General features: G+C 41.6%; 1 protein-coding gene across 1 annotated transcript in view; it reads left to right on the forward strand.

Moving 5' to 3' along the window:
• SMPDL3B (sphingomyelin phosphodiesterase acid like 3B) overlaps nucleotides 1-12,310 on the forward strand; it is a 459,824-nt gene that overhangs the window by 351,952 nt on the left and 95,562 nt on the right. The window contains exon 7 of the mRNA XM_044060102.1: nucleotides 1,471-1,604. Coding sequence (XP_043916037.1) covers nucleotides 1,471-1,604 — 134 coding nt within the window. The remainder of the gene's footprint in view (nucleotides 1-1,470; nucleotides 1,605-12,310) is intronic.

Here is a 12,310-nt window from a genome sequence, read left to right on the forward strand (position 1 = left end):
TGCACCATATCAAATCTTTCTCTTTCCCATGTTCATATTTCTTTTTTACATTTTTCAAATATCTCTAGGTTTTGTTGTTTATATTTTCTCACTTCCTCAGAGGCTTCTTTTTTCAAAGAGATCAAAGTTATTTGATCTATATACTGTTTTTCAAAAATCTGTTGTATTAATGAAAGCAAATTTTTATTTGAAGCTTGTAACGGTTTTTCCTGTGGAAGTATTTTTCTTTCCTCCAATTTTTCTCTTAATTGTTTTGTATATCATATATTTAGAAATTCTGGGCTTTTTGCGTAATAGTAACAATACAAAATTTCTTTCTTATCCTCGGTAGTCCACTCTGTCGTCTTTATGGCTCTTCTTTGGCCAATCAATTTTTGACATTTTTGTGGACTGCTACTTCCTTCTACAACATGGGGGACCATTCTCCCCCTGAGCCTGGCCTGGTCCCATTGTAGGAATGTTTCTGTATTTTGAGGATTCTATGCTATCATTTTTTCCATTTTTCCAGTCCAGGCACCAGTGCACCTACCACGATTGGGCACATTTTTATCCTGGGTCTTGTGCACCCAGCTATCATTTTTTTTATTTTTGATTTACTTTTGTCCATGATATATGCTATATAAATACAGTCTATATATCAGTTTCGCCTTGGTGAGATTTTGTGAAAAACAGGGTCCACCTCGCGAAGGTACTCACCAAGACTTGAGGATGAATTCGATTTCAGCACTACTACTCCTCTCCTTTGCTTGCTGACTTTTCATCTCTCCATCCGGACCCCTTCTGCTAGTAGGGGGTATTAGATGGAAAATCAGTTATGGGTAGGACACCAGTGACCAATTGAGGAAAGCAAGGCTTAGATTAGGTCTAGACAAGTAAGTACAAGTCAGCTTCCAAAAAATACGCTGAAAACCACCAGAACACCAAAATGAGTCAGCAAAGCGAAATGTGAAGGCACAACTCAGAAAACTTCTGCTGAGGGAGGCACAGCGACAAAGTTGTGTGTCGTTAGAAATTTAGTCCATCAACAAGCATGATAGGCGTGGTCATGTAAGTAATCCAAACGAAACAGCAGCAGCATAAAGTATCATTCAGCAGCTAATCCAACAGCAAACAAAGTTTGGCTTGGTCATGAAATTAGTCCAAAGTTCACAAACACAAGATTCATGAAATGTAAGACCAATGGAGGTCAAAACCAGTAGAAAAGCAAATATATCAGTTAGTGGAGTTTATTAAATTAGTAAGCGCTTTCGCGGATCTACCATCCGCTTCATCAGACTAAAAAAAGTCAGCTTCATTGCTTACATTTGAATATGGAAAAAAATAACATATACAGTTAAAAGTTAGAACTGCTCTCAGGTTATTTCTGTTCAGTTGCTGGTTCTTGCATAACTGATTCAGTATCTGAAACATGAACAAAATTATGTACTGCACATGTATCTTTGTCTCATAACCCTTTCATCTTTAATAAAGGTTCTGCCATTGGTTGCATGTTCATTGCACCAGGAATAACTCCGTGGAAAACAACCTTACCAGGTGTGGAAAATGGAGCCAACAACCCTGGAATTCGTGTATTTGAATATGATAGAAACACTTTACAAATAATAGTAAGTCCTTCTCTTTTTGTAATGTTATCTGTAAATTGATTTAGCATATTTTGCTGATCCAGAATATATGCTTAAGAATATAATTGCTTGTCTTCATAGAAAGAGTAAGGAATTTGATAAAAAAAATGTAATTATGTTATTTGCAGGTAAGTAACTGGGCCACATGGGCTCCTTTTCAGTCACATCCTAGTCACAGTTACACTAAAAGTATATAATATACATTGGTGGGATTTAGAATGGTTTACTGCAAGGGGGAAGTCTTTGCATGGCAGTTTCCCCCTCCCGGTAAACCTTTCCAATTCTTAGACCATTGTACAGATGAGGCTTTCTGTTCATGTTGGCCTACGTGCAGATGGCAGTCTCCCAGGCCTAAACTGCATGATAATGCTAATTAGCTATATGGTCTCCCACAAAAAAGCCAGCATCTCTTAATTTGTTCAGTAAAATAACTCAGAAAATTGCTCAGCCACATAAAATGTTAATGCCAGTGGAAGATAAGAGCTGGATCATACCAGATCCGAATATATTTTATAGATTGCAGCAGTTCAAGTCGGCTTCCATCAGGACTGGTGAGGTTCCAGTTGTCACTGTACTTGTGAAGATGCTTATGAGCTCCAAAGACCACTGCATTGTTTTTGATGGATTAACTTTGAGCCGCTTGGATTCGCAATCATGATGAAATTGGTCTAACACAGAAACGAGAGAGTAACATGTGGTTTCTGGAGAATTGGTCGATTTCCAAATAAGAATATCATTAATATAAAGGAGGATATTCCTAATGTTTTGGGGACATAAAAATAGTTAATATAGATACTGAAATGCAGTTGCCTGAGGACAGAACCTTAGGGACACATGCCTGGACAGGATGGGCAGAGGACTGAATTCAAGTCAACCTAACATTACCTTTTATAACACACTAGTCATAGGTGACTCTATAGTCATGCACACTGATGTCCCACTCACCAGGCTAAACAAGGAAAAAGTTACTGTCAGCTGCCTGTCGGGTGCCAGGATCCGCCACATAACACACGTACTCAGGTCACTCCACAACAAGTACAAATACAACTCTGTCATTGTCCGTGTTGGTGTGAATGACCTGAGACGTACCTCCCTGGACTATATGAAAAGAGTCTTGGAGGAGCTCTCGGATCTTGTAGCCCAGGCAGGTATGACCCCAGCCCTGAGTAGCATCCTGCCATCGCCCAGAATGATACCACAGTACAAGGGCAAAATGATTGACTTCAACAATTGGCTAAGCTTCTGGTGTCATTCTAAGGAGATCCAGTATCTGTCTGCCTGGGACGACATGGTCGACAGACCACGATGCTTTGCCAGAGATGGCCTGCACCTGTCGCCCTTGGGATTTCAGATACTGGCTAAGGCTCTTGCCACCCCTATAGTGCCTTTTTTAGGCAAAGTTCAAATGCTAAATTCACCACCGTAACAGGTACAAGCAAGCAAACTCTGAAGGTAGTGCTGCTCAATGCTAGAAGTCTAAACTTCAAAATGCACTCACTTGAGGCACTCCTCAAAATGGAGAACATTGACATCTGTGCAGTGACAGAGGAGACCTGGTTCAAGGCTCCAGACATCACCCCTGCATTACCAGGCTATAATTCATACCACACCATTCGGCCACCTAACCTGGACCAAAACACTAAAGGTGGAGGCATGTCCATATTCATTAAGGATATCTACACCTCCAGGCTAGTTGCTCAACATAATGCATCCAAAATTATCCAAGTGGAACGAACACTGGGCAAGACTGCAATCCAGGTTTTAGCTTGTTATAGATCCCCCACCATGCCCCAGGATTCCCACTCTTCATTTCTTAAGATACTGGAAAACATTAAGGTACAACCCATTAACTTAATTATGGGTGATTTCAACTACCCCCACCATCAACTGGGAAAACTACTCATGTACCAACTCATTCACTCAACATTTTCTGGAATTCATAAATTCCAACGCTTTGGATCAGCTTTTCCACACCCCACCAGGGGCAGCAATATCCTGGACCTGGTCATTACCAATATGGGTAACCGGTGTTCCACGCCAGAGGTCAGCTCCTCGCTTTCTCAGATCCGACCACAAGCTAATCACCCTACACATCCATATCCCACCCCACCCCCACCCACCATTAAGGAAACCACCATCAAAAACTACTCCAAAGCCAGCTTCATGCTTCTTAAGACAGAAGTGGCAAACTTCACGACACCCATGCAGACGGAAAATAGAGGTACGACTGCTGAATCTTACACAAATGCACTGTATAAGCACATACGCAAGTGCATGGATTGTGCCATCCCCAACAGAACCAAGATGTTATCCTCCAAAAAAAAAAGGAAGCCAATCTGGTGGTCCCCTGCCATAAACAAACTCTACAACAGAAGGAAGAAGCTGTAAAATCCCAGGATTGGAGGAATTCCCTGGTCAGCCTCAGTAAGAAGCTGAGATCCCTCATAAAATCCTCCAAAGCCAGTTATGAAAATAAAATCACCACTGATTCCAAAGACAACAACAAAGCATTCTACAATTATGCCAAGAATCTCAATGGCAACAGTCAGATCTGCTCTGAGCTACAGCACAATGGCCCTAAATATACAGAACCAATTGATATTGCCAACATCCTGGCAGACAGGTTCAGTGCTAACTTTACCCCCCTCTCACCCTCCAAAGGGCCCATCTTAATACTGAAAGAATGCAAAGCCCCTGTAATCATGGATGAACAAGTAAAGACCGCACTCTCCAAAGCCAAGAACACAGCATCCATGGGACCAGACAATATCCCAGGCAGCTTTCTGCACGAGCTACAGAACAAACTTGCACCCCACCTAAGTACCATGTTCAATCATAGCCTCACCTCAGGCTATGTGCCTACTGAATGGTGCACAGCAATGGTTATCCCACTCCACAAAGGAGGTGCCACCACAGTCCCTGGAAACTACCGCCCCATTAGCCTGACAAGCCTGGTCTGCAAAGCCATGGAACGTATCATCTTGGAGCTTATAAACAAAGACATGGGTAACCTGCAAACCCTGGACCCCACTCAGTTTGGGTTTGTAAAAGGTAGATCATGTCTACTAAACCTGACTGACTTCTTTGAAGCAGTCACTAGAGCCGTAGATGAGGGCAAGGTAATGCACACAGCCTATCTTGACCTCACCAAAGCTTTCAATACCATCCCCTATTCTGGAATTATAGATAAACTCACTAAACTGGGCATAAATCCCTATGTCACAAGATGGGTGGCCAACTGGTTCACTGACAGAACCCACACAGTAAAAGTAGCCGACTCCAGGTCTGACTTCACACCAGTGACGAGTGGAGTGCCACAGAGTTCGGTCCTGGGTCCTCTCCTGTTCAGCATCTACTTCTCTGAAGTGCAGGCCAACACAGAAGGTCTTTGACTAACAAAGTTCGCAGATGACGGCAAACTGGGAGCTATAATAGAATCACCTAATGATGTAGACATTCTACAAAAGGGCCTCACAGAGACAGATGCTTGGTGTCAAAGTCATGGGCTCAAGCTTAATGCCAAGAAGTGCACTGTCATCCCCTTTGGGAAAAACTCAGTACCCATGAACTACCACATGGGCGGTAGCTCACTAAACACTGAAAGCATGATAAGAGACCTCGGGACACAGATGGACAGTAGTCTCTCCTTTGATAACCACATCACCACAGTAGTCAGGAAATCCTTCTATGTGGCACACCTCATCACAAAAGGGTTCTCCTCTAAAAAAAAGGAGGTCATTGTTCCTCTCTACTCATCCCTCATCAGACCCATTATAGAGTACAATGCCCCATTTGGCATGTATCTCACAAAACACCTACAACAATTGGAAAGGCCACAGAAATACCTCACTAAGAGGATTACCAGCCTCAAACAGATGCCGTACACAGACCGTCTCAAAAAACTCCAGCTCTACTCCATCGCAAATCGCCTACTCAGAAGCAATCTCTGCCTAACATACAAAGCTATGTCAAACCCAGAGCTGTTGGACATCCTACACTTAAAGAAATCCCAATCTCTCTGAACCACACACTCCAGGGACCTAAACCTTGTCACCACAATAAACAGAACATGCTGGAGGGATAGATTTCTGTCTCAGAGACTTCCCATACTCTGGAACAAACTACCCATTTATGTCAAGCAAAGCTCCTCATTGGCCCTCTTTAAGAAAAATCTTGACTGGATGGGAAATAGAAAATTCACCCCGGGGATCACTTATGCGGCACTAATTGACAGGGGCACAGGAAAATAATTTATTTGGGTGGTGAAAGCCAGGAAACCTTTTTGGCTAGGCTTATATAGGCCCCAGGGCCGCTAGCCTAGTACCTACCTATGAACAAATACCAAAATGCATTTAGGATTAGCTTCAATGTATATTAAATCCAGAAAAGTATCTTTACCTTGCACAGGTGCTACGTTAGCTGAAAAGAAGGCAATTGTTGCTTGAGGTATAAAAAGAATGCAAGCCCTGTTCATAAGAATAAGAGCTGACAAGCATGTATGCAGACACTGAAGAAAGAAGAAGTTTGTGACAACTCCCAACAAGGAAATGCTCTAGTGCTAAACAACGGTTGTAGAGAAGGACTGTTAAGTGTGAGTTTTATGTCCATGAGTAAATGATATCCATGTTTTCTAACAGCCGTTTATTTGCCTTCCAGAAATGTACATGACAGTCCAGGTGTGTCTGTACTAGTGGAATAATGGAAGGATGACCTCAGCATCCATAGAATTCACACACTGCACTCTGTTCCCCAGTACTCCAATGACATTCCCTACTACCCTGCCACATTAGACAGCATGATTCCGCTTAGCCACGATTAACATCCCCAAGTTAATCATTTTCTTCCTCTGTCTTACTCAGGGCCACAACACCAAATCTGTCAATTTTCTCTATGTTTACATTTTTTCACCAGCAGAGTTCATAACTTTTCAGAGCCATACATCTCAACCTCTAAGTGCAAGAAATCTGGACAAAGCCAAAAATAATGAGAGGACAAAAAAGATGCACAAAATTTAAACATCACTCTTATAAACTTAGAAAGTTATTATAACAAAAGGTTTTGTGTTAGCATGCATTTTTTGAAGGATATAAAGTTTGAAACAATGTGTGTCATTGTTTAGTGACTTCAGTCTTCATTGATTTGCCAGAAGACCATGGGTTTTATGAGAAACAGACTACAAATATGACATAAAAATCTGTACATTCTGAGAAAATCTGGACAGTTGAGAGGTAGGTCAATGGCATTTTAGGAGGCTATGCCCCTCTTTAAGGACATACAAGATGACTGAACAGCCTTTATTTATTTATTGACTGATTTGCTTTTGTTTACCGGGAAAGTCTGACTAAGTACAATGCCCATTTTCAGTGAAAATACAATATAAAAAAGTTTAAACAAGGTCTAAAGAAATACGTACAAAAATACTGAAATTCGTTGAAATTGAATCAACACAAAATATCACTAAGATATAAAATGTGGTAAGTTCTAGAAACTGACATTGGTGCATATTAGATAACATTACTGAAGCAAGACATTATCAGTAGAAATGTAATAACATCAGTAAGCAGTAGACAGTATCAAAACTTGATAGCAAAAGTAATGTGATATGCATCTGTAATCATGATGATTTGTAAGCTAAAGAAAGAACAGAAGTGAAATATGTCTCATGGGAGGAATATAATAAACTCACTTAAAACATAAAAAGCCAGTTTTGAAGAAATGGTTTAATATGTAAGAGAAGGAAATCATGAGTATTAGTGTATTTCTAACCTGAAGATTCAGGCTTTAATAGTGTAGCATCTGTTATTAGAGATATAAGGAAACTATATCAGGCTTTAGGAGTCTCGGTGGTCATGTCATGGGCCCCGTGGTATGTATCTGGAGTCAACTGATCCCTGGGGTGACTATAATGAAAACTACTGTAGAGTACTTCAGATCTGTTAAGAAGTACTTTGCGTCCACTTCCCACATACTACTGGCTAAGGGTATTGGCTCTTTGTGAAGAAAAATGTGTTCTTCCAGGTTGAGACATTTTGTTAATGGCACCACTGGTGACCCCCTCAACATCCTCAGTGAGGCCCATCACCTGCTGAATGGTTCATTTCTTCTTCCACACCCCTGCCCAGATAATTTGCCTATATTAATGTTGGGGCTTCTGGTCAATGATGGTGGTGTACATATGAAATGGGAGGACACTAGCAACGTGTCTTTGCTGACTCCCCAAAATGAGACCCTTTTTGGAGAAAGTCTGAGAGAATGCGTTACTGTTTGGAAATGTGAGATGGTGTCAGTCTGAGTGCTGCATTAAGGTTGCTTAGTCTCTCTGTCAGAGCAAATTATTTTCTTTCAGGACAGGTTGTTTTGAAGTATTCTTACAATAGCCAAACATGTATAACAGAGGTATGGAATAAGATAGGTCCTCCTGGCATATCTATCCTGGCTATCCATCCTTCTGGAATAATGTTTCAATGAAGTGTCAATGAACAAAGGAACATTTTCAAGAGCAGCCAGGCAATATTAGAGACTGGGAATTATTAGGTCACTTTTGGGTGAGGTGATATAGTATTTCCTGGACTAGGGGATACATGCACAAGGTTTTTGTATGGGAGTGTCTATTTTGTTTCAAAGTACGACATATAATTAAAGCAGCATTATGCTGCCTATACAATACAAATAATATTATGCCTGAATAGGGCTGCTTATCCTTCTATGTAATTTCCAAGATTCTCATTGCCTCTTCTTCCCCATTGTTGTGGTACTTGACTTTTAAAAGTTTTTAAAACGTGAGCGTCAATTGCTTTCCCCAGCCTTACAATCAATACAGCTCACCCTACAATTCCTATTTTGCACCTACAGTAAGGAAATCAGTGTTAGTGGTTCAATAGGTAGAATGCTTGCCTTTGATGCTGAAAATTTAGATGACTATGGGTTCTATTCCCACACCAGGTTATTGGATTCAACAACTACAGAAGCCCCAAAGGTTCCTAACCAAGAAGATGATGGGCTTAAAGATTCCAATCTACCAAGAAAGGCTAGAAACCCTATTCCTTTACTCAATATCTTATGAACTCTTGAGGTGCACTCTGTGCCTCACTTACCATGCCAATAAAGACCATTTTGTACTTGATCTTACATATCTCTGCAAGTTTAATAACACCGCAAATATTGGAACCAAATCTTTACCAGCAGACAAACAAAACACCATGGAGACACAGATTCATTACACAGTGCCTACTTTATCTCTGGAATAAACTTCCATTGCAGTGACAAATTATCATCCTTTAAATACAACCTGGATAATCGGATGGCTACCCACAAATTTACCCTTGGACTGTCTAACCTAGTCTCCTTTGACAAAGGGGGTAAAGTTTTTTTTTTCTTTTTAAACACTTTTATTGAATAGTCACTTGTGACATAGGCAAATTTACATTTATATAAAAGTAATCAACTGTATTAACAAGTTCGTGTTTACATACACTATACTTCACATATATTATTATATATCATATAACCTAAGCAACATTATATAAATTATTAAATTCCTGCCCTTTTTTTAAACAAGAAGCATCTTTATTAAACCATCACTTATGACATAGGCAATCATACAGTTATATAAATGAAAATAAACCACACTGACACAATCCTAGTTGCAAGCATTTTACATCACAAACCATACTGACATGGTTCTACTTCATTATGTCGACGTACCATATTATCGAATCTCATTTTGTCAACACCATAATATCGAAAGCTGACTTACTCAAACTCCTGGAACAGCAAAAATCAGCTGACAGAAATGTAACCACTTGCCAACCATGGAAAACTTTGCCCTTTTCATAGGTAGGTACTAGGCTATCGGCCCTAGGGCCTATGTAAGCCTAGCCAACAAGATTCCCTGGCTTTCGGCACCCTAGAAAGTTATTTTCCTGTGCCCCTGTCGAGCAAAGCCACAGAAGTGATCCCTGGGATGAATTTCCTAATTCCCATCCATTCATCAAAATTTTTCTTGAAGAGTGCTAATGAGGAACTTTGCTTGACATAGATAGGTAGCTTGTTCCAGAGTATGGGAAGTCTCTGGGACAGGACTCTATCCCTCCAGCATGTTCTATTTATTGTGGTGACAAGGTTTAGGTCCCTAGAGCGTGTATCCCAGAGGGATTGGGATTTCTTTAGGTGTAGCTTGTCCAACAGCTCTGGATTTGACATAGCTTTGTATATGTTTGGCAGAGAACTCCTCGGAGTAGGCAATATGCTACGGAGTAAAGCTGGAGTTTTTTGAGACGGTCAGCGTATGACATCTGTTTGAGGCCCATAATCCTCTTTCTGGGGTACTTCTGTGGCCTTTCCAGCTGTTGCAGATGTCTTGTGAGGTACATTCCAAAAGGGGCATTGTACTCAATAATGGGTCTAATGAGAGCTGAGTAGAGGGGGAACAATGACCTCTTTTTCCTGGATGAGAACCCTTTCGTGATGAGGTGTGCCACGTAGAAGGATTTCCTGACTACTGTGGTGATTTGATTATAAAAAGAGAGACTACTGTCCACCTGAGTCCGAAGGTCTCTTATCACACCTTCAGCATTAACTGGACTGCCACCTATATGGTAGTTCATGGGAACAGAATTTTTACAAAAGGGGATGACAATGCACATTTTGGCATTTAGCTTGAGGCAATGGCTCTGGCACCAGGCATCTGTCTCAATGAGGCCCTTCTGTAGGATGTCCAGGTCATCTGGGGATTCGACTATGGCACCCAGTTTGCAGTCATCTGTGAACTCCATCAGCCAGAGGCCCTCTGTGTTTGCCCTTACTTCAGAGAAGTAGATACCAAACAGGAGAGGACCCAGGAATGAACCCTATGGTAGTCCACTTGTTACTGGTTTGAAGTCAGATTTGGAGTCTGCAACTTTTACAGTGTGGGTTCTGTCGGTGAACCAGTTGGCAACCCATCTTGTGATGTATGGATTTATACCTAGTTTAGTGAGTTTATCTATAATTTCAGAATGGGGGATGGTGTCGAAAGTCTTGGCGAGGTCAAGATAGGCTGTGTGAACTGTCTTACCGTCATCTATGGCTTTTGGTGACTATTTCAAAGAAGTCAATCAGGCTCAGGAAGCATGATCTGCCCTTCACAAACCCAAACTGGGTGGGGTCCAGAGTTTGGAGGTTACCTATGTCATAGGGCGATAGTTCCCAGGGTCTGTGGTGGTTCCCCGTTTGTGGAGTGGTATAACTGTTGCTGTGCACAATTCAGTGGGTACACAGCCTGACGTGAGGCTATGATTGAACATGGTGCTTAGGTGGGGGGCCAGTTCATTCTGAAGTTAATGTAGAATGCAGACTGGGATGTTGTGCGGTCCCATGGAAGCTGTGTTCTTGGCTTTGGTGAGTGCAGTTTTTACCTGCACAGTTGTGATTGCAGGGGCTCTGCATTCTTCCAGTATAGATATGGGACCTTTAGGGGGTGAGAGGGGGGGGGGGGGTAAAGGTAGCACTGAACCTATCAGCCAGGATGTTGGCAATATCAGTTGGGTCAGTAATTTTTGTGCCATTGTGCTATAACTCAGAGCAGACCTGTGTCTTGCCATTGAGATTCTTGACATAGCTATAGAATGCTTTGTGGTTGTCCTTAGAAGCAGTGGCAATCTTGTTTTCATAGCTAGCTTTGGAGGATTTTATAAGGGATCTCAGTTTCTTACTGAGGGTGACCAGGGAGCTCCTCCACTCATGGGATTTTACTCTTTTCTGCAACAGTTTCTTCCTTCTGTTGTAGAGTTTGTTTATAGCAGGGACCACCAGATTGGCTTCCTTTTTTTGGAGGATAGCGTCTTGGTTCTGTTAGGGATAGCACGATCCATGAACTTATGTAAGTGCTTATGGAGTGCATTTGTGTAGGATTCTGCAGTCATAACTGCATTGCCCATCTGCATGGATGTCGTGAAGTTTTCCACTTCTGTCTTAAGAAGCATGAAGTTAGCTTTGGAGAAATTTTTTTTCAGTGGTTTCCTTAATGGGGGTGGGGACGGGATGTGGATATCTATGGTAATTAGCTTATGGTCGGATCTGACCAACGAGGAGTTGACTTCAGGTGTGGAACACCAGTCACTCATGTTGGTAATGACTAGGTCTAAGATACTGTTGCCCCTGGTGGGGGTGTGGATAAGTTCATCCAGGGCATTGGAGTTTATGAATTCTAGAAAGCGTTGAGCAAAGGAGTTGGTACACGAGTAGCTTTCCCTGTTAACGGTGGGGTAGTTGAAATTGCCCATTATTAGGGTGTTTGGTTGGACCCTAATATTTTCCAGTATATCAAGAAAAGAGGAGTGGGAGTCCTGGGGCATGGTGGGGGATCTGTAGTAGGTTACAATTTGGAATGCAGTTTTGCCCAGAGTTCGTTGCACTTCGGTAATTTTGGATGCATTATGTTGAGCAATTAGCCTGGAGGTGTGGATATCCTTAATGAATATGGATACACCTCCACCTTTGATGTTCCGGTTCTGGTTAGATGTTTAAAAGGTATAGTATGAGTTACAGGCTGGTAATGCAGGGGTGCTCTCCAGAGCCTTGAACCAGGTTTCAGTCACAGCACAGATATCGATGTTCTCCATTTTAAGGAGTGCCTCGCGTGAGTGCATTTTGAGGTTTAGACTTCTATCGCTGAGTAGCATTACCCTCAGTTTTTGTTTCCCAAAAAT

This window comes from Protopterus annectens, chromosome 1.part2 (assembly GCF_019279795.1).
Source record: "Protopterus annectens isolate FY-2018-M chromosome 1.part2, PAN1.0, whole genome shotgun sequence".
In the NCBI taxonomy this organism is placed as follows: Eukaryota; Metazoa; Chordata; order Ceratodontiformes; family Protopteridae; genus Protopterus; species Protopterus annectens.